Raw genomic sequence first — 20,681 nt, 5'->3', positions numbered from 1 at the left:
ACAAGTCAACCAAATGGTGTCCGGCTGGATGCCAATGTATCAGCGTTGTGGGCACGCATTGATCTTGTGCTATCCACATCTGAACAAATTTATATAGCTGCCCCTTTGAACTATTGTTGCTATAGTAGTAGCTCTATGTGCACTATGGAGTGATCAGCTAGCTGCTATAGAGCGCTATGTAGACTATGACAGTTGCTATGGGGTGCTATGTAGACTGTGACGGTCACTATGGGGTGCTACATAGTAGTTTATACCTTAATACACCAGCTATATAGCAATGCATAGCTCATAGTGGTGTCCATATAGCACCCATAGTTTTTGTACATACTTATACAGAGACTATAGCAGACTTTCCAACTCACACTATGTTATGATCTTCATTAGTTTTGGGGTAATAGTCAGCCTGTACAGTATCAGTGCATAGTATCATATAAGCTTATATATAAACATGAACTATGACACAGTACTAGGAATATGGACTTAGCAAAAATCAGGTTTGGACCAGCGGTCACATGACCAATGTTGACGTGGCCACATTGACACCAACCAATGGTCACATGACCAATGTCTGACATAGCCACAGCCCATTGACAAGCTGCAACCCCACCGCCTTTCCCTGTCAACGAGCCTGACATGGCTTATCAAGCTTCCCCCGCCTCTGCCTCCTCAACCAGCCCAGCCTGGCTTGTCGAGCCCTCACCTGTTGACCAGCCCTGAGCGCGAGCCACCAACATGGTTGCACTTGGCATCACCTCCCGCTGCCCTTCAACTAGCCCTGGGTGCAAGCTGCCAACGTGGTCGTGCTTGGCCTCACCTCCCTGCCTCCCACCGCCCTTCGACCAGCCACAAGCCCAAGCTGCCAACACGGTCGGGCTTGTCCTCTTGCCTCCTGCCCCCCTTTGACCAGCCCCGAGCCCAAGCCCCCAATGCGGTCGGGCTCGGCCGTGCCTCCCTCCCGCCTCCCTTCAACAGCACCGAGCCTGAGCCGCCAACATGGTCAGGCTTAGCATTGCCTCCCCTGTCCTTGCCTGTTGCCCAGCTCCTTGATGAGCCCCACATTGCTCATTGTTTGCCTTGTCCCCACCTCCACCTCCACCCTTGCCTCCCCCTCTACCTCTGCTGCCTCCGCTGCCTCCGACTCTCAACGAGCCTGGTGAGGCTCGCTGCCTCTGCCTCCACCGTTTGACACCTGGTGTGGCTTGTTGAACTGCCTTGCCACCTCCACATAGGGTTATGTTTGTATGGAATGCTTATGTAAGCTGGCAGGGATGTTCATCTAGCACTAGTAGTGTAATATTGTAGATGGTTGTTATGCAAAGCAAATATTTGCTTTCAAACATTATTGATATATTCATAAGTATTTTAGTTTTTTGTCTGATTAATCATGGCATCCATTGAGCAAATAATGACTACCAAATTGCCATAGTGTCTGTAGTGCCCATAGCATTGGCACTGTGCTATATAGCCATTGCAGCGTGATCTATAGCACCCATAGCTGTCAGAGCACGGGCTGGAGCTCCTAGGAACGGGGTTAGCTTTGCCTAACAGCGTAGGAAGCGGCTGTCTGACGCGCTGTAGCGACCTGGGAGCAAGGGAATGGAGCTGTGAGTCGAAGTCTATTGAGATATAACTAGGGACAGACCTGGGAGCAAGGGAATGGAGCTGTGAGTCGAAGTCTGAGGACTCTGGGCTCCATCCCTGCTCCCTAAATACATCTAGCTATGATGGAAGCCATGGTAACAGGTGACAAAGGGAGATATCGAAGCTATGGAGATAGGGATCAAGCATGTGGAGATGGACAGTTGGAATCAGTGGAGCAACCAACTGACTGTTGGACTGGTTGCATCAGTTGTGTGGTCAACCAACTGATGCCAACCGATGCCAACGGATGTGAACAGATGGGAGACATGTAGTCAGGAGACCAGCATCAAAGGATGATCAGAGCAGCCAGAAAAGCGGTGACCAAGGGGAATGATGGATGGTAACCACCTAGACTGATCCATCACCATCCTCAACACTCCCACCTGATGGAGAAGTCAATCCCATCATCCTGGCGCACTCTGCGACCTTGGCAGCACCTAGAGCCTTGGTCAAAGCGTCCGCAGGCATCTGGGACCTCGGAATGTAGTCCACAGTGATGAGACCGGCCTCAACGGTGTCCCTGAGCCAATAGAACGCCAAATCAAGGTGTTTCATGCGCCCATGGTGTTCTGGGTTCTTGGCCACAGAGATGGCAGACTGGTTGTCTATCCGGAGTCTCGAGGGAGCGGCTGTAGCTTCGAACCCGAGCTCAGAGAGCAAGTTGCGAAGCCAAAGGACCTCTCGGCCGGCATAGCAGGCTGCCACATACTCGGCTTCGGTTGTAGACAGTGCAACGGTCGTCTGGGGCTTGCTGGACCAGCTTACAGCTCCAGAGCCGATCTTGAGCACAAACCCGGAGGTAGAGCGCCCGTCGTCAGGGTTGCCACCGTGATCGGCGTCCACAAAGGAGGTGAACGGCTCTCCTGACTCGTCCGGCCAAAAGGTCAGCTTGTAGTCAAGCGTGCCCTTCAAGTAGCGAAATAGATGCTTCACGGCGGTCCAATGACGCGGACCTGGGTTCTTAGAGAACCGGGACAGCACTCCCACCGCATGGGCAATGTCTGGACGAGTGGCAATGGCCAGGTAGAGCAGGGCGCCCACGGCATTGATGTAGGGAACTCCCACCATCTCTGCCTTCTCCTCCGGAGTCTGGGGTGACATGGACGCGGACAAGCGAGTGTTTGGATCCATAGGAGTGAGCACCGGCGAGCAGTCGGTCATTCCAAAGGTGTCCAGCATGTCCTGAGTGTAACGGCGCTGATCCATGGATAACCGACGCTTGGCACGGTCCCGAGTGATACCGACGGCCAGTAGCAAGGAGATGGGCCCGAGATCACGCGGTTTGAAGCGGCGAGCAAGTTCAGCCTTTACGGCATCCTTGTCTGCCTTGGTCCTGCCAACAATCGTCGGATCGTCGACGTAGACCGGCACAATGATGTGGGTGGTGCCTTTTCTCCAAACAAACACGCAGTGATCACACCGGGTGCGAGCGAATCCCATCTCCTGCAGAGCACCGTCCAGCTTCTGGTACCAGACTCGTGAGGCCTGCTTCAAACCGTACAGAGAACGGTTGAGCTTGCAGACCATGTCCTTGTCACCCTGCTCGAAGCCCTCAGGCTGAAGCATGTAGACGTCCTGCGTTAAATCCCCGTGGAGGAACGCATTGGGAATGTCTACGGCGTCGGCTTCGTCGCCCACTTGGCTGTAGGGGCGAAGGTCTCGTTGTAATCGAGCCCAGGGCGCTGGCTGAAGCCCAGGGCGCTGGCTGAAGCCCTTGGCGACCAATCGAGCCTTGCAGCACTCTAGGGAACCGTCTGCATTGCGCTTGACCTTGAAATCCCAACGACAGCCTATGGCTCTCCGGTCTGGAGGCAGCTGAACGAGGGTTCAAGTCCCGTTGCGCACGTGTGCTTCGATCTCTTCAACGGCCGCCTGATGCCAGCTGTCAAAGTCAGGACAACGCATGGCATCCTTGTATGAGCGAGGCTCCGGGCTATGAGCAGCCGCCTTGAGAGGACAGGTCTCGAATGCGTGCTGGAAAGCGTTGTCTAACTCCAAGAAGTCACCGGCCAAGAAGTCACCGGCCAAGAAGTCAATGCCTGCCTCGACCGCAGTGGCGATATGAGCCTCCTGCAAGTCAGGGTCATCTGCACCCGGCCTGAGCAAATTCAGCTCGTCCTCAGAGCTCTCGGAGCTCTCGGACTCGATGACAGGAGCTGGCTCGCGAGGGCGAAGCTTAGGAACCTCCCACCAAGGCTTGGGTGGAGTCCTGTGCCGGGTGCTGCGACGAAACTCTGGAGGTGGTGAAGAGCTGGCACGACGCTTGGACGCTTGACGCGTTCTGGACCCTCTACTAGGACCTGGAGCGTCCTGTGGAGCAGGCTGGAGATGTTCAGGAGGCGGGGCAGGCGCAGGGAGCTCAGGACCTTCTGCAGGTGCATCAGGAGCTGCTGGAAGGGGTGCAGGATCACCCACTCCCACCGGACCAGGCAAGGCTTGGACGGCAGGTTTCTACTCGTCTTGGAGGTGTTCCGGGGGCGATGGAACCACTCCCACCTGATCCGGCAACTCCGAAGGCAACGACTCGAGCAAGAAGTCCTTGGAAACGTCCCATGCGGCCGACTTCAAACCCGGAAAACTGCGTTCATCGAAGATGGCCACATTGGAGATCAAGACTTTCTTCGTCTCTGTTGTCTGAGGGCGTCTAGCAGCTGGACAACACTCGAGAACGAGCTGGAGAGCACAGACAGTGAGCAGAATGAAGTAAATACATGGAGAGGGCTATCCTACCTGGAGAGCACAGACAGTGAGCAGAATGAAGTGCCCAACTCGTCTGTGGCTCTCCAGTAAAACTGTCAGCACAGCCTACAAGCTAAAGCGGCCACAGCCACGCGAAATAAGCGCCAGAGAGATGGCAAGTCACCACAGACAACAGTCTCCGCGTTGTAGAAGAGCCATCCCTTGTACTCTGAGGGATAACCGATGAACACACACTTCTGGGTGTGGGATTGAAGGCCACGGCGTTGGTCCTTCTGCACGTGCACGTAGGCAGCGCATCCGAAAGCCCTCAGGTGGTCCACATCCGGTTTCTCCCCAAAGAATGCGATGTAGGGTGTCAGAGACGAAGGCAGAGCAGAGGTGGGCGCTCTGTTGCGCGCATAGACGTAGGTTTGGACGGCATAACCCCAAAACGACGGGGGCAAGCTTGACTCAACAAGCAAAGAGGTTGCACCGTTGGCCAGGGACTGGTTAGCTCGCTCCGCAACACCGTTCTGATGAGGTTCGTTGCAAACGGTGTGCTGCCTCTCGATGCCTCGTTCTATACACCATCGCTCCTGCTCCTTGGACATCCACTCGCCGCCTTTGTCATCCCTGAGCGCCTTAACACGCGTCCCAAGCTTGTTTTCCGCCCATTGGACGAAGCGTCGCAAAGCTGGGAAAGCATCCGCCTTGCTGCGAAGCAGGAAGAGGCCGTAGATGCGCGTGCAGTCGTCTACAATCAGGTGCCAGTACCGGTAGCCTTCCGGAGTCCTGACCGGCACAGGACCATGCAAGTCCATGTGCAGCAGATCCAGAGGCTTGGAGGCGCGGTTCTGAGCGATCCTGGGCACGTCGGGACGCCGCTGCTTGCCTGCAATGCAAGGCTCGCAAATGGGATCAGGGGGTGCAGAGGAAGCAATGAAAACGCCCTTGGCGAGTCCCTGGTCGATCAGCTGCTTTATCACCCCGTGGTGGACATGGGCGAAGCGCTTGTGCCATAGGGACAGGTCCAGAGGGATGGTACTCGCCGGCTGAGCCAACTGCAGAGGTGGGACTGTCCTGCCGTCGAGGTAAGCGGCATTGTTGGAGTTGCACGTCGCGGTGAACAGCAGAGCTCCTGATCGGCGGAAGGAGATCACGTCGCGCTCGATCGAGACAGAGAAACCACGTTCACGAGTTAAATACAGCACAGAGAGGAGACTAGACCCGAGGTCAGGAACATGCAGGACACGCTCAAACTCGAGCAACCGCCCAGGCTTCCCTCATATCTGCGTCATGAAGCGCACAGAGCCCACACCGGCCGAGTAGATCACTTTTGTTGAGGTTGGTGATGGATCAGTCTAGGGTGGTTACCATCCATCATTCCCCTTGGTCACCACTTTTCTGGCTGCTCTGATCATCCTTTGATGCTGGTCTCCTGGCTACATGTCTCCCATCTGTTCACATCAGTTGGTATCAGTTGGCATCAGTTGGCATCAGTTGGTTGACCACACAACTGATGCAACCGGTCCAACAGTCAGTTGGTTGCTCAGATCACTGATTCCAACTGTCCATCTCCACATGCTTGATCCCTATCTCCATAGCTTGGATATCTCCCTTTGTTACTTGTTACCATAGCTTCCACATAGCTAGATATATTTGGGGAGCAGGGATGAAGCCCAGAGTCCTCATTCCCTTGCTCCCACGTCTGTCCCTAGTTGTATCTCAATAGACTTGGACTCACAGCTTCATTCCCTCCTTGCTCCCAGCTCGCTACAGCGCGTCAGACAGCCTCCTACGCTGTTAGGTTATGAGCCCTGCACTCTGACCGCTTGTTTCGACGCTACTGCTGCTGCACACACGTCTCTGCCGCTGTTGCAACCCTCCTGCCTTCCCCAGGCACTCCCTGCACATCTGTGCGGTGCTCTACGCTCCCTAGCGTCTCTCTGCGCTCCCTGCGCCTCCTCCGTCCCCTCCTGCGCGTTTTCCGTGCTGCCACAGGCTTTAACGGTCCCTTGACCTCCTGCGAGCGCTTGTAGACACATAGGGCTTCCACAGCTACACATAAACACTTGGGTGGGCAGAACTTGGAGTGGGTTTATCCCCGTCTACCTTGATTGGTTTCGCCGCCTTTCAGCCCTGGAATAAGCCACACCGGGTATCCATTCCTTTGTGTGTGTGGCAGGGGTCAAGTTTGTGTCCGTGTGTGGCTCTCCCCATCTATAAGTAACTAGTTTTGCGTGATTTGCGTGATCTATGGGCTCTTTTCGCTTTTCTATGTGGTTAGACAGCTTAGACAGACTCTTCTTCGCGCCTGGGACGTCTTACACGCACTGCACACCATCCTACACCTCCACAACTCGGCTCACTTTGCCCTCCTTGCATCATCATCATCACCACCATATATCACCTACTTCACCTATCTCCACCTCACTCCAGCATCAGGACACCATGTCCTCGTCTAAAGAGCTCACCTCCTCTTGTGTAGTTACGCCCCTGAACGACGTCAACTATGCCCAATGGGCGAAGGAGATGTGGGCCTACTTGGCTGAGAACAAGCTCTGGTTCATAGTCATCGGAACCATCAAGGAGCCGAGTGCAGGGGACCCAGAGCATATTACCTACCTCGAGAAGTCGGCTCAGACCGCTGGGGCCATGTTCCTTGCAGTGGATGCATCCCAGCATGTTCATTTTACCGTCATCGAACTGGATGCACCTCTGATCTGGGCCAAGCTCCAATCAGTCCACCTCCAGAAGGTGTCTGGGGCGTGTTACAACGCTCTGGACGCTGTTTTCGCCGTCAGAAAGCAGCTTGACGAGTCCCTGCCTTCCCTGGCCTCCAGGGTGGACACCCTCGTTCAGACCTTCAAGGACTTGTGCCCGGACAGCTACACACTCGAGCAGCTGTTCGCAGATCTAGCTGCCATGTCCATGCTTCGATCCCTGGAGTATGACTCCTTCACTTCAGGTCTCATTCAGCGGGATGCCACCAAGTCTGAGATTGTTCAAGCCTTTGTGCGGGAGCATCAGACGCGGAACGGCCGCCAGGATGGCTCTGCCTCTGCAGAAATCCCTGCCATGCGCATTGCAACGCCTACGGCCAGCAAGGCGGACCTCCTGTGCGATTTCTGCGAGATGAAGGGTCATGACAAGGAGCACTGCTTTGCCAAGCGTAGCTATGATGGAAGCTATGGTACAAGTAACAAAGGGAGATATCGAAGCTATGGAGATGGGGATCAAGCATGTGGAGATGGACAGTTGGAATCAGTGATCCGAGCAACCAACTGACTGTTGGACCGGTTGCATCAGTTGTGTGGTCAACCAACCAATGCCAACTGATGTGAACAGATGGGAGACATGTAGCAAGGAGACCAGCATCAAAGGATGATCAGAGCAGCCAGAAAAGCGGTGACCAAGGGGAATGATGGTAACCACCTAGACTGATCCATCACCAACCTCAACACTGTTGTCCAATGCGAAGGCAATAGCAGCCACATCTCAGGAAAAATCTACATTGCTATGGCAGGCTATATATACTATAGATTACTACCATAGCACTACCATAGCACTCTATAGGTGCTATAGCTCCTGGGTTTTGCCAGATGATGAGCAAAGTGTTGCAGTGCCCACCTCACTGGTCCTCTGTACGGGACAAATTGGCCCTTAGTAGCGTAGCAGTCGACCGTGTTGAGGTTGGTGATGGATCAGTCTGGGGTGGTTACAATCCATCATTCCCTTGCTCCCAGCTTGCTACAGCACGTCACACAGCCTCCTACGCTGTTACACAGGAACCTTCCATATGTTTCCTACACCCAACTGAACTTTGGACTCAGCGCGGATTCTGCAGAATCACTTTGGAACTTGGACTTGGATTGTACATATTTTTCTTTTTCTTTTCGGTAAGATTGAGTGTGTCCTGTTACCTGTATCGTACTTATGGGACAACGTACATGTCACAAGGACTGGACTACACTCAAGATCTACAATGGTTGGGCTTGGGAAAGTATGGGGAGATGTGATCTTCCAGTGCATAAAAGCCCGCATGGCTAAGTTCATAGTGGTTGACGATACTGGTAGCATGCCACTGCCATCAAAAGCTAACAATGTGTTGAGGTGAATCTTGTGTTGCAGTTGGTGATGGGGGCAGCCGAGCACGATATCATCAGACACCAAGATGTTGCCTCCGACAATGACCTCAGTGACCAGAAAGCTACAGGTTGGCCAGGTGTCTTAGAGCGGTAGTCTTAGAGATCGCGCCGAGCCATCAATTGTTGTCACGCTAAGGGCGTGTATAACAAATGGACAAGCTGAAGTCCATCGGCTTCAGCTAGCATCTTATATACTACTGTACAAGTACTTGTTGAATAGCATAGACTGCTGTAGGGACTACTGGAAAGTTCTTGTACAATGTTCCATAGAGTCGTATGAGTCATGTCCAGGTCATAATCTGGGTCGCAGTTGCTGAGTCGTACTAGTACATCGGCATTTTAGTCATCAAATGCCGTATTGTTAGTGTCATGAGTAAGTGTTCATGACAGTACCCATTCCTCTATATCTTGTGGCACAAAGTGCGGCCTCCCTGATCAACAAAATTCTATGTGATGTCCCCATGTACGCTACTATCGTCTGTTATTTTGACTTTGCATGCTCATGCCGCTGGGTATAGGGATCAGACGTGAAAGGTCTATATAAGCCCTGCAGAACTGTCACCACGGTTGGCGCGTACTCCATCATGACTAGGTATGGCAACATAGCGCAGGTCTAATGTGTAGTGCTGAAGGTTTGGGTCATATAGGCGCGCGGTCAGAGACGCCCAAGCATCCACAAAAAGGAAACACCCTGAAGTGCAAAGCTTCGGGCCTCGTGAGTCCATGCCGATCCTACCATCCGTAACATCTGACGACAATTTGTTTAGGCTCCTTACTTTGGAACCTAGATATCAACACCATGGTCAACTTGGCTAGACTCAGCTTGACTCGCGGCAATTGTACTACGAGAGCCAGGGAGGTGCGACAGAGGCATGTGAATCCAGCTTTGATTACATAATGTGAACCACCTTCATACATGTCATCGTTCCTTCATCTTGCAATTGGCCACCACACGTCTGAGAGTCGAGCTTTCAGGGGATGTGCTAGCCTGTACCTCGACCTCAAGTAATGCTATTATTCTGTTCTGTCGACCCACAGGCTCACTCATCCATGCTTTTCCCTCAGCCCTCTTTTCTGCACCACGCCCTTGAGTTTCCAGGCAGTTGGTTGTCGCAGTGGCGGCAACTGTTGCTTCAGCTCGTCTGGGCTTTTCCTTTGGCCCTCTTGTTTCATTTGGCCTGTACTCCTCGAGTTTCCAGGCAGTCAATTGTTGCAGTGGCAGTGATGATATTATTGTGTGGGGTCTGACTCTGTGCAGGCCCTTGCTACCAGGATGGATTTGGATACGCAGGCAAAATTGTTGGGGGCTAGGAAGGCAGTTCTTATTGTCTCTTTAGACCCAAAGACTTGGACTTTCTGCACGGAGAAGTGATGGATGTGACAGGTAAGAAAGCCATTCTTACCCGTACTTATAGTCTTTATATTGAATCAGTCCATAGGATAGATTGGATGGAACACTGTGTCAGTCGAGCAGTTCAACGGACAGGGCTACATTGGCTTTGCCCTAAAGCCCGAATCTGAACCGAAACTCTCCATATGGCCTCATGTGCATGAGAACTGGTCAGAGGGTACCTTTGATCAGAAACTTAAGCTGAGCAGATGGGTCACTTATGTCAATCTTGTGGATGGGTCTTTTTTTCCCAAATTCGGCTCAAAACTCTGTCAAGTGCAGGTTGCACATTTGTTAGGTGTCTGGAGGGGCAATTCTTGGTCGCCATCGCAGCACTCAATGCAGCTGGTGGTAAGAAGAAGGGGATCACTAAGTTGATGATTGTGTCGTGAGTGTAAGTCGGTTATGGTTTTTGAACAATAGGTCCTTCACTTATACAGATTGAATTTGTATTGCTTTATAGTGCCAATATCGAGGAGGAAAAGCTTAAGGTGCCACGCTGGGATATCAAACTCCTCGGAATCAATCTTCCCCGCCTTCAGGTGATCAAGTTTTCCCTTCAAGTCGACCTCTCCAAGGACACCACCATTGTGATGGAGCTTATCAAGGTGTGTGATGTCCTATACTTTGAATGCTAATGGATCAGATTCAAACTGATACCCCTAATATAGGATTGTCAGTTCTGCATTCAGAACTGATACCGTGATATTGCACATCATGAGGCAAAGGAGTGTAAGCTCCTGGCTCTCCTTAACAAGCAGCAAGCGGAGGAAGAACTTGTCCCAATTGAAATCAGTGGCAAGGGTAAGATTGTGTGGAAGTCCGCAAAGATCAAACTCGATGTCCAGCCTACTTTGCCGGCCATGCAGTCTGTGATGACCTCGATGGAGGCACGTAGTAAGTAGTCTCTTATTTTTCTGATAGTGTCATTAGATTTTCTTTCTGACTTCGACCTGATAGTTGCACAACATGAAGGTCAGGTCATGGACCTCCGGGTGCCCAAGGTTGAAGTGCTGCAGCCCCCTGCCCCCCCTGCCCCCTCTACGCAAGCTAAGGGGGGTAAGAAGGGTAAGAAGCCGCATGTCAGAGTACGCGCTGGAGCTCCTAGGAGCGGCGCGGATCCCCCAGGACGGCGGTGGAGATGCTGTCGCACAAGGCAGGGAGGCAACTGAGTATATACATGAAGATACGAGGGAGAATACACATACCTGTCACACAAGGCAGGGAGGCAACTGAGAGAACAAGTCTGGGTCGCTCCCCGGTGCGACAGGCGACTATATAGTAGCTTAATAATCCATCAGCGCAACAAAAGATGGTCCAATGAGAGAAGGGGAGGGTCCTCGCCGGGCGCCTGACACGTGACCAATGGAGCAGCCTAGGAAGGCCGCGTGGCGTGCGAAGGTCCTAGGAGCGCCGAGCAACAGAACAAAATAGGGGAGATGCCAAAAGGAGGGCACGGGAAGCCTAGGAGGGCACGGGAGAGCGTGACCAAATAGGGAGAGCGTGACCAAATAGGGAGAGCGTGACCAAATAGGGAGAGCGTGACCAAATAGGGAGAGCGTGACCAAATAGGGAGAGCGTGACCAAATAGGGAGAGCGTGACCAAATAGGGAGAGCGTGACCAAATAGGGAGACGGAAGTATTGCGGGAAATGAACAAAATGGGACAGAAGCAGAAGCAGAATGGGGAACAATGAGACATGAGGCGAGTGTGGGAGCCGTGCCCTGACACCGCAGAAGGGTAAGAATTCTTCTCACTAGGTCTGTGACTGCATTTTTAGACTAAGAAATCATGTAAAAATCTTGATTTTTCACGTGTTTACAACTGCCTGCATACACGCTCGCAATAAACATTCTGCAAAATCATGCCTGCTTGTTGACCGTGTAGCTGACCCTTGAGATATGCCTCTTGGACACAATGTCAGGGCACGCCTCCCACACTCGCCTCATGTCCCATTGTTCCTGTTTTGGTCCCGCTTCTGTCTCGTTTTGTTCGTTTCCTCTAATGCTTCTGCTTCCCTATTCAGTCACGCTCTCCCGTGCCTTCCTAGGCTTCCCGCGCCCTCCTTTTGGCATCTCCCCTATTTTGTTCTGTTGCTCGGCGCTCCTAGGACCTTCGCACGCCACGCGGCCTTCCTAGGCTGCTCCATTGGTCATGTGTCGGGTGCCCGAGGACCCTCCTCTTCTCTCATTAGACCATCTCTCGTTGCGCTGATGGATTATTCAGCTACTATATAGTCGCCTGTCGCACCACGGAGCAATCCAGACTTGTTCTCTCAGTTGCCTCCTTGCCTTGTGCGACAGGTATGTGTATTCTCCCTCGTACCTTCATATATATACTCAGTTGCCTCCCTGCCTTGTGTGACAGCGTCTCCGCCGCTGTCCCGAGGGATCTGCGTGGCTCCTAGGAGGTCCAGCGCTTACCCTGACACACGAGCATCCTGAAGTGCATGCTGCAAAAGTGCTTCTCTCTCAGTAGCTGGGTCCTGAGATAGGAGATCTGCATGAGAAGCTTTCACAGGTGAGATTGTGATAGGATTAATCTGCAGATATGGCTGCTCAGATGAGACAGGGGAGTTGCCCAAGAGATACAATGCGGAGGATTTTGAGAGACGGTCAAATGTCTCCTGAAGCTGGGAGGGAACCTGGAAATTTGGAGCATCTGTCTGTCATGAACCATAGGTCGCTGCAGAGCTGCTAGCAGTAGGAGGAGTGGTGGGGGCAATTAGAATCTTACATAACTACCAGATCGTGAAGTGCCCCAGCGAGAATGCAAACTGGTGTGGACAGTGACAGCTGAACAAACATGTATGCTTGTTGTGAAGTCTCCTGAGATGGCACCATCATGCTGTTTGTGATGACATCAGGGTTATAGGGCCACATACCAGCCTTCCTGAATGCTGCACGGATATTATCAGGGGTTAATGCACAGACATGTGCAGCGCCGTAGATAGCCATAAAGTTCTTCTTGGAAACTGCTTCACCATACTCGCGCTTGTAGTTATCCCGTTCTTCTGTCCAGTACCTCTTGAGAGCCACATCTATAGACCCTGTATAATATGTTTTGTATGTGCTGGATAGCACAGGAGGACCATGATGTTGTGCGCCTGAGCATATTCAAGGAAGTCGATGGTGTGATGTGAATTATGACTGTCAACGAGCAATAGTCTTTTGCAGTCACCAGCCTAGTTTGTATGCAGTGAGTTTATGTCTTAATATACGAGCATGAGACTATACCTTAGCACATGTCTTATTATCAAAATCTTGAAGTCATAATGCACCAATCTCGCCATCAGTCCAACCTTTTGCAGAATACCCAAGACTGAGACCATATTAATCAATTAATTTCATATTCTGTGCAGATGAACTCACAAAGAGCCTAAGGGAGTTTCCTGATCCCATGTTGGCAGAAATACACCACCTGCATGCAAGATAGCCAGAGGGATGTAAGAACAATCAGCACAGATTGTGACAATTGCCATGATATTTGCTGCCTCCCTCCACTATGCTGCTGGAGTTGGTGGTAAGTGCCTGCACGTTCAATCACCTGCTGCTTCTTGCCCTCTCCAGCTTGGAAACTTGTCTCGTCCATTGCATAAATGCACTCTTCATCAATTTCCTCCTCCACCAATACCTTCTCCAGAAGGGCAAACCATGCCTTCTTGGTTGCATGTTTAACAGCATGGCTCTGCTTCGAGTCGAGAGGCTGTGACCAGCAAGTCTTCAGCTTGTCTTGATGTGGCTTCACAAACTGATTGGGCCAGTTGATACCCAAGCCCTCCTCAGGAAATTCTGTGCCAAGTCGAGCTCAAGCAATTGTCTCAGCATGTTACCAAAGACAAGAATAGTTGAGGGGGAAGCCATGAGCGGCCAAACCTAGTAGAAAATCTACAACAATCCTATCCTCCTCCAGAGTGAGTGTCTCCTTGGTCCTATTAAACTAATTGATAGATACAGCACTATGAAAGCGGTTGGACAAGGTTTGAGGATGGAGCCTGACCCGGGTAGCTGTCTCCGCAAAGTGTGCATCTGACACCATCTTGCAGACAGCTCAGAGACTCCCCTTAGTAGCATCACCCTTGGGCTTAGCCTCCTCTACCTTGTACAGCTCCTTGGCTTCATCATAGAGCTTATTCTTGATAGCCCTCTGCTCCTCCTCCTTCCTCTTTGCAGGAACATGTTGTCCTACCATGGTGCAACAGTTCAAACAGGTGTGTGCAAGCTCTGATCATTGTGGTTGCTCTTCGAGAGCACAAGATCGCTGCTGCACGATGGGTGCAATAAGTGTGGGAAAATTTTTGGCTGCCTCTGCTGCATCACATGACAATGGTCCTGGAGGCCTGGCTGAAGTGTACTAGACATTGTGAGCTCAAAACACGGAGTATCATCACAGTAAAAACATGAGATAGTACATTCAAGCATGTACTATTATGATATGTAAATTATGTTGAGGCTAAACCAATCCCTGGTGCACAAGAGCCAAAACAATTTTTTTTGACTGCACAGCCACAACATGGTTTTTTATTTTCCATCCGGGCACAACAAAACAGAAACTCAAAATAGTCACTACAAGATGTGGGTACATAGTGAATACATGTGTAGAAAAATAATGGATTGGAAAGAGTGTCACATTGTTGAGGAATTAGCCGTTGTCCAAGGGAGTGGTGCTGTCCACAGGAGTAGTGGATCACTGTACATGTCTACCAGTTGTTTGAATGTGTCTTAAACTTCCTTTTCATTGTCCGTGATCACTTCAGCAACGGCACCATATCTAGATATGATTTCTTGCCAAAAGAATTTACAAAGGCTAGCAGTGTCAGCTCTTTTGAGTGCATAGCCTTCTGCCACCTGTGTGAGACTGCCTCTAGCTGCAACTATATAGCAATACCCTTGTGCCTTGGGTATATACCATCTGGCAAAACCCCAGAGCTATAGAAGCTATAGAGTGCTATGGTAGTGCTATGGTAGTACTCTATAGTATATATAGCCTGCCATAGCAATGTAGATTTTTCCTGAGACATGATGTCTATATAAATCCTAGTGAATATCATCAAAAGTACTCTGATAGCCAATGGTACATTGACCTTCTTAGTGCTGCAGATCTGAAAGATGGTCAGTGGCCCACTGAGTGTGAGTGGTGACGGCGGTGAAAGGATGAGCATGTTGATGCTAGGGGGTCCATAGAAATCCGATCCTTCCATGTCAACATCTTCTAGGTCATGTGTAGCATTATTACTTTATAGCATTATTCTGTTGAATTTTGGTAAGTCCTGGGCACATCGAGTATAGTCTTGGTACTTACCTTTGTATGTGCTTGTTTGTCAATGGCGTGATGTGCGGAATAGGCTAGTTGGGTGAACAGGGACCATGCAATAAACATATGCAGCATGAACTCGTCCTTAGTACGCAGAGAGAAATCAGCACTCATCTGGTAAAACTCCATAGCTATCATCTGAAAAAATCTTGATCTATATAGCTGCTCCTCAGAACTATGGACACTATTGTAGTGCTATGGCTGCTATATAGAAGTTGCCCAGTTGCTATATAGTGCTATGGTTGCTATGTAGAAGTAGGTCAGTCGCTATATCGTGCTATATAGTAACTATAGGTAGTATAGTTCAAAGTACTAGCTACATAGTGACACATAGCTCATAGGTGCAGTCAATATAGCACCCATAGATCTGGTATGTATCTGTATAGTGGTGATAGCAGGGCTCCCAACTTACACCGTCCATAATCTAAGTCAGTCTCAGGTCTTGAACTGTAATGTTAGCCTATACATTGTCAGATATATGCATGAATAAACTATGTACAAGGTTGCTAAGTATCAAGGAGCTTGTGGACTATGTGAGACACAGTGGCCAACGCGGACTTAGAGATTCAATGCACACCCATGCATCACGTGACCTGGCCGTGACACGTGTTTGCCCTCCGCGCTGGCAAATGTGGCTTGCCGTCTCAGCCCACCGCACTGGCAAGTGCGCACAACTCAGCGCTGTCAAGTACGCCCAGTGCCACGCTTGCAAGTGCGTGCATCAACGTGCAAGTCCCTGCGCTCACTGTCACAAACCACTCCCAGCACTCGAAGTGCCCACCTGCCGCCCCCAACTTTCACCTCTGCCATTTGCCTGGCCCCAAGCACAAGCCACCAATGCGGTCGTGCTCAGCGCCAATTCTGCTGCCTGCCCGCCTTCCGCCCAGCGCCAGCCGTGAGCAGCCAATGCGGTCGCGCTCGGTGCTGCTTCCACCCCCGCCCCTGCCGTCTGCCTCTATCGCAAGCCACCAACGTGGTTGCGCTCAGCGCTGCTTCCACCCCCGCCCCTGCCGTCTGCCCTTCCCTGAGTGCGAGTCACCAATGTGGTTGCGCTCGGCGCATCCTTCCACATCCTTGCCCACCTTTTGCCAGCCCTGAGCGAGAGCTGCCAACGTGGTCTCACTGGGTGCAACCTTCCTGCCAGCCTCCTGCCTCTTGCTCCCCTCCGTCCAACGCCGAGCTCGAGCTGCAAACGCGGTTGGACTCGGCTTCCCCTCACATCCTCCTTCCCACAGCACCGAGTGCGAGCCGCCAACGTGGTCGCGCTCGGCGTTGCCTACCAATCTCTGGCCCCCCTTTGCCCAACGCTGAATGTGAGCCGCCAACGCAGTCGCGTTTGGCGTTGCCTCCCACCCTTGCGGCCCCCCTTTGCCCAACGCCAAACGCGAGTCACCAATGCGGTTGCATTTGGCATCACCTACCACCCTCGTGGCCTCCCTTCAACCAGCCCCAAGTGTGAGCCGCCAACACGGTCGCGCTCGGTGTCGCCCCCATCCTCGCCCTCACCACCGCTCTTTGCCCAACGCCAAGCCTGAGCTGCCAACGCGGTCTCGCTTGGCGTCGCTTCTACTCCCCACCCCCACACTTTGGCTTTGGCTCCTCCCTGCGCCCAACGCTGAGCACTAGCCGACTCGACGGGCCCGGCTCAGTCCCTGCCATGCACCTGCAGTAGCAAAATCGACAGCTTTGCCGTATCTGCAGCTTGTATGCATTGCTTACATAATCACCTCGTAGTACTTTTGTAACTTAAATAGAATATGATGGAAATCAATGCTTTTTTACTAGGATTTTGATTGATTATGAGTGATATATAATAAATAAATAAAAAGTAATTTTATTCAGATGACTACAATATCTATTGAGCATATGATTGCTGTAGAGTTTACATAAGGATATATAGTTTCAGTAGCACTAATGTGTGAGCTATATAGCACTAAGGTGTGCCCTACATACACGGCGGTGGGATCAGAGTTCAGATATGTGTTGAATTTATAACCGTGCGCGGATGAGATTTTGAAGATCGGTCGCTCAATCACAAAAGACGGAAACATATACCCACATTTTAAAACCAAGTGTATTCAGCATGCCTTTTGATATTTCAAGAACTAATGAGTGGGGAATTTCAAGTGAACACGATGAGCGTATCTACAGCTACATTATAAGAACAATTAGGCATATACGATATGTTAGATTTTCAAGAATGCGCGAGGTGAAAACACAGGATAGAATTTCAATTACTCTTTTTCCGACTGAGGAGGCGAGAGTTTCAAATTCCATACCGATGCAGATTGAGCGGTCCAGTCAGCGACCCGTGAGCACCCGCTCAGTACCCCATAAGTGGGTCTTCAAAGCCCGTCGTCGAGATCCGCCGGCCGATGTCAGTTACCACATATGTGACCGGTGAGGGATGGTCAAAGGACGGCGAGGTGTCGCGATGACACGTCGTGCAAGGCGACACTCACAAGAAAGGAGGCAGGGAAAGAAGATACGTACTGATGGCGTTAAACGAATGGCAGCAAGGGAAGTATCCGATATCGGGTACATAGCAACATGGTGGACGACGTTCTTGGATTCGACCGGGAAAAGTTCCTCTTCCATGTCTATGGAACATATCAAGGCGCCAAGAGCGGGCCACTTTGCAAATGGACCAGGCTCGGAGCACCGGAAGTGCTGTATCGCGTACATCCACACGCCTCCGTCGCGGTATATGTATTCAATCCATCCCACCCGGAGCTGGTGGTGGAAAATGTGGGCGACGCGGCTATTACCTTGGTGAGCCCGCCAAGTGCTGAAGACCTGACGGTGACACCGCAGATGATTACGCACGATGAGCTTGACATGGCCGCTCATGATGTCGGCCATTATGTCGGGGACTGGAACTGTGGTGGATAACGTGTCCTCGTCGTCGGCCATGATCAGAATGTCATCACGTTGACTGGTGTAAACCTTGTCGTAGAGGTGTTTGCACGCGAGGACAATGTCTGGACATGAAGGTCGCGACAGCCATCGAAAGAGGCTGCTGGTGTAAACGAAAGTGCGATGAATAGTTGCCTCAAGCTCGCCGAAGACGTGGTTGTGATTTGTACGTTGTAGTTTGCCTATGAGACGCTCGTAAGGGAAACACCACCACAATGGCACTGGACCGAATATGAGTAGGAAGTCATAGATGTGGAAGGCTAGATGGTGTATCGAGTTGCATTGCAAGGTCGGGTATAGAACTTGCATCCCTTCAATGTAGTTGCGCAAGTGCTCATGGTAGGCAGCGGCATGTTCCTCGGACGTGGTTCCACGGCAGCCAATGATCAAGGCAAGGACGAGTTCCATCGTATTATCAACCATGTCCATGAACTGGGGGGACGTGCCCTCCGACAGTAGGGAAACAAGGGCCAACGGTAGGTAGATTCTGAAGAGTGTACGCCATTCGGCCACTTTCGGTGTCCCGGCACTGGCAGCGCCAAAGTCCTCCGGGATGGCCTCAACCCACGATGGTTTCATGACCTTTCGGATAACCTCACGAAGCCGGTGTAACATATCAGTTGATGAAACTGGTTGCGCTGGCGGTTGGAGCGATTGATGGCGGCGCTGTGATCAGATAAGAGTCAGGAATCAACTTAACAGGTAAGATATCACGAACCCATTCAATCATCGCGATCACGAACTCTGCTTTCGTTGGTGAACGACGATGAACGGGTTGAACATGAAGATCCAAATCATCTGCTACGAAGCGCAGAGATTGTGCCATATGTTGCAAAAGGTGGTCCCGAAGTTCACCGAACGACAAACCTGGTGAGACATCCGAAGACCGAACCGGTGAGGTCAACAAGGAATGGACTTTCTGCACGTCCTTCACCTGCTTCTGCGTCCAAACCACGTCGGGCACATCAGCGGAGACATTGATGTTCAAGCCATTGTCATCTTGACTGTCTGGGGAGACGTCGATGATGGAATGGGCATCGCCAGGTCCGAGGTCGGGGGGGACGTTGATGACGGAATCGACATCGCCAAGTCCAATGTCTTCATCATCGATAGGTGGCAGCGCGAACATCCATGAGAAGGCCGGTTGAGATTTTGCAGCGTCTGTCACACTGGGGTCCGATAGACCAAGGACAGTGGTGAAATGAAACTTGGCAAGCCCCTCATACAAGCAATGCATGGGGTCGACGACGAGTTGGATGGTGGGGTCCCAATAAGGTAGCCGCCACAGCTCTGACCAGCGGACTCCATGCCGCTTAAATATGTCATCCTGCTCTCGTGTTGAGCTCGCATCACGCCAACGCTCCGCAAAGGAACACATTTCAGACCCGTCACGCATATTCCAGGCCTCGTAATCCATGCGATTGAGGAGACGACACCAGTCTTTGATGATGTTGCCTTTGTCATCGGTAACATGCCAACAGTCGCACAGCGAGCAAAAGATTTTGGAAATAGACGGGGCAAGCGATGATGTCTTACAGGCGGCAGGAAGATCGCACACACCATTGGCGATGACACTGTGCATCAAGCGACTGTGAGGACGGAGAGCCATCCGAGAAACGTATATTCCGGGATGCCATGCCTTGACCATATCATCGATGAGTGGGCGAAGATAGTGATTAGTCGCAGTGAGCGGTGGTTCTTTGGGGCCGGGGATAATGCCAGCAAGGTACATATTCTGAGGTTTGTAGCGGATATCGACCAGTAAGTTCAAGCAGGCTAACGCGATGATGCCACAGGAGGTACGGGCCCCGCGAATATTCATCCCTTCAACGTTGAAGAAGTCGACACACAGGGAGAAGGCGTAACGACCATCCGCGCAATCCGTCATGAAGAACTCCCCGTCCGCCCCACGGAACGATTGCAGGAAAGAGGCGTGGAAGGGGCTTCGGATGGTGTCATCGTTGAGGTCCATGAACGCAGCGTCCGCAACAGACGACGTCGCGTTGTCCATTTCCCTCTTCAGATCTGGGTCTGAGAGCAGGCCTGATAGATAATCAGGAAAAGAGTGATAGAGGAACGTCTTCAACGGATTGCCCTTGTTGTCACAAAGTTGTTCATGACACTCTGTATCTGGCAACGGCTTGTTGGTACAGATTTGGGGGTATGAACCGGTGACAGAAGGTGGATATGTGTGATGGCAGACAGGACAGACAGCATATGCGACGAAATGACCACCAGCACCAAACTTCGGCAAGATGGCTTGGAGGGATGTAGGGAGATGTTGGTATGACGTTTGCAGCGCGACATCTCCAGGACGGAAACTAGCGATGTTGAGGCAAAGCACCATGGCACCGACGATGAATTCCGCGTTGCGACGACTGATCCCCATGACGATGTGACAGATGAAGGCGATGGTCATGAGAACTTGGGCTAAAGCGGTGTATCGGTCAATCTGATGCTCAAAATGATGAGCTGCACACGTATTGTTAGTGACAACAACAGTGATCAGGAGAAGTCGAGCTGCTTACCACTGTCAAATACGATTGATTGTACATGAGACTCCAGAGACTTATTCCACTCATACAACTCGTCTT

General features: G+C 51.5%; 4 protein-coding genes across 4 annotated transcripts; 1 reads left to right on the top strand and 3 right to left on the bottom strand.

Annotated features, from left to right (window-relative positions):
• Positions 1–1,989: 1,989 nt before the first annotated feature.
• Positions 1,990–3,081, bottom strand: PUNSTDRAFT_59270 (uncharacterized protein; the record flags this gene model as incomplete). Its single annotated transcript, XM_007378119.1, has 1 exon — positions 1,990–3,081. The coding sequence occupies one exon, from the start codon at positions 3,079–3,081 to the stop codon at positions 1,990–1,992; it is 1,092 nt and encodes a 363-aa protein (XP_007378181.1).
• A 3,831-nt stretch (positions 3,082–6,912) lies between these two features.
• PUNSTDRAFT_28477 (uncharacterized protein) lies at positions 6,913–7,257 on the top strand (the record flags this gene model as incomplete). The annotated part of the gene is made up of 1 exon (XM_007378118.1): positions 6,913–7,257. A coding segment is annotated over one exon (345 nt), but the record flags the coding sequence as incomplete, so codon positions are not given.
• Positions 7,258–13,236: 5,979 nt separating this feature from the next.
• On the bottom strand, positions 13,237–13,665 carry PUNSTDRAFT_59356 (uncharacterized protein; the record flags this gene model as incomplete). Its single annotated transcript, XM_007378117.1, has 1 exon — positions 13,237–13,665. A coding segment is annotated over one exon (429 nt), but the record flags the coding sequence as incomplete, so codon positions are not given.
• Positions 13,666–19,270: 5,605 nt separating this feature from the next.
• PUNSTDRAFT_58255 (uncharacterized protein) lies at positions 19,271–19,909 on the bottom strand (the record flags this gene model as incomplete). Its single annotated transcript, XM_007378116.1, has 1 exon — positions 19,271–19,909. A coding segment is annotated over one exon (639 nt), but the record flags the coding sequence as incomplete, so codon positions are not given.
• Positions 19,910–20,681: the final 772 nt, after the last annotated feature.

Source organism: Punctularia strigosozonata (assembly GCF_000264995.1).
Source record: "Punctularia strigosozonata HHB-11173 SS5 unplaced genomic scaffold PUNSTscaffold_1, whole genome shotgun sequence".
Taxonomy (NCBI): Eukaryota; Fungi; Basidiomycota; class Agaricomycetes; order Corticiales; family Punctulariaceae; genus Punctularia; species Punctularia strigosozonata.
The sequence above is the reverse complement of the archived record's forward strand: the minus strand, read 5'-3'. Positions and strand labels throughout refer to the sequence as shown.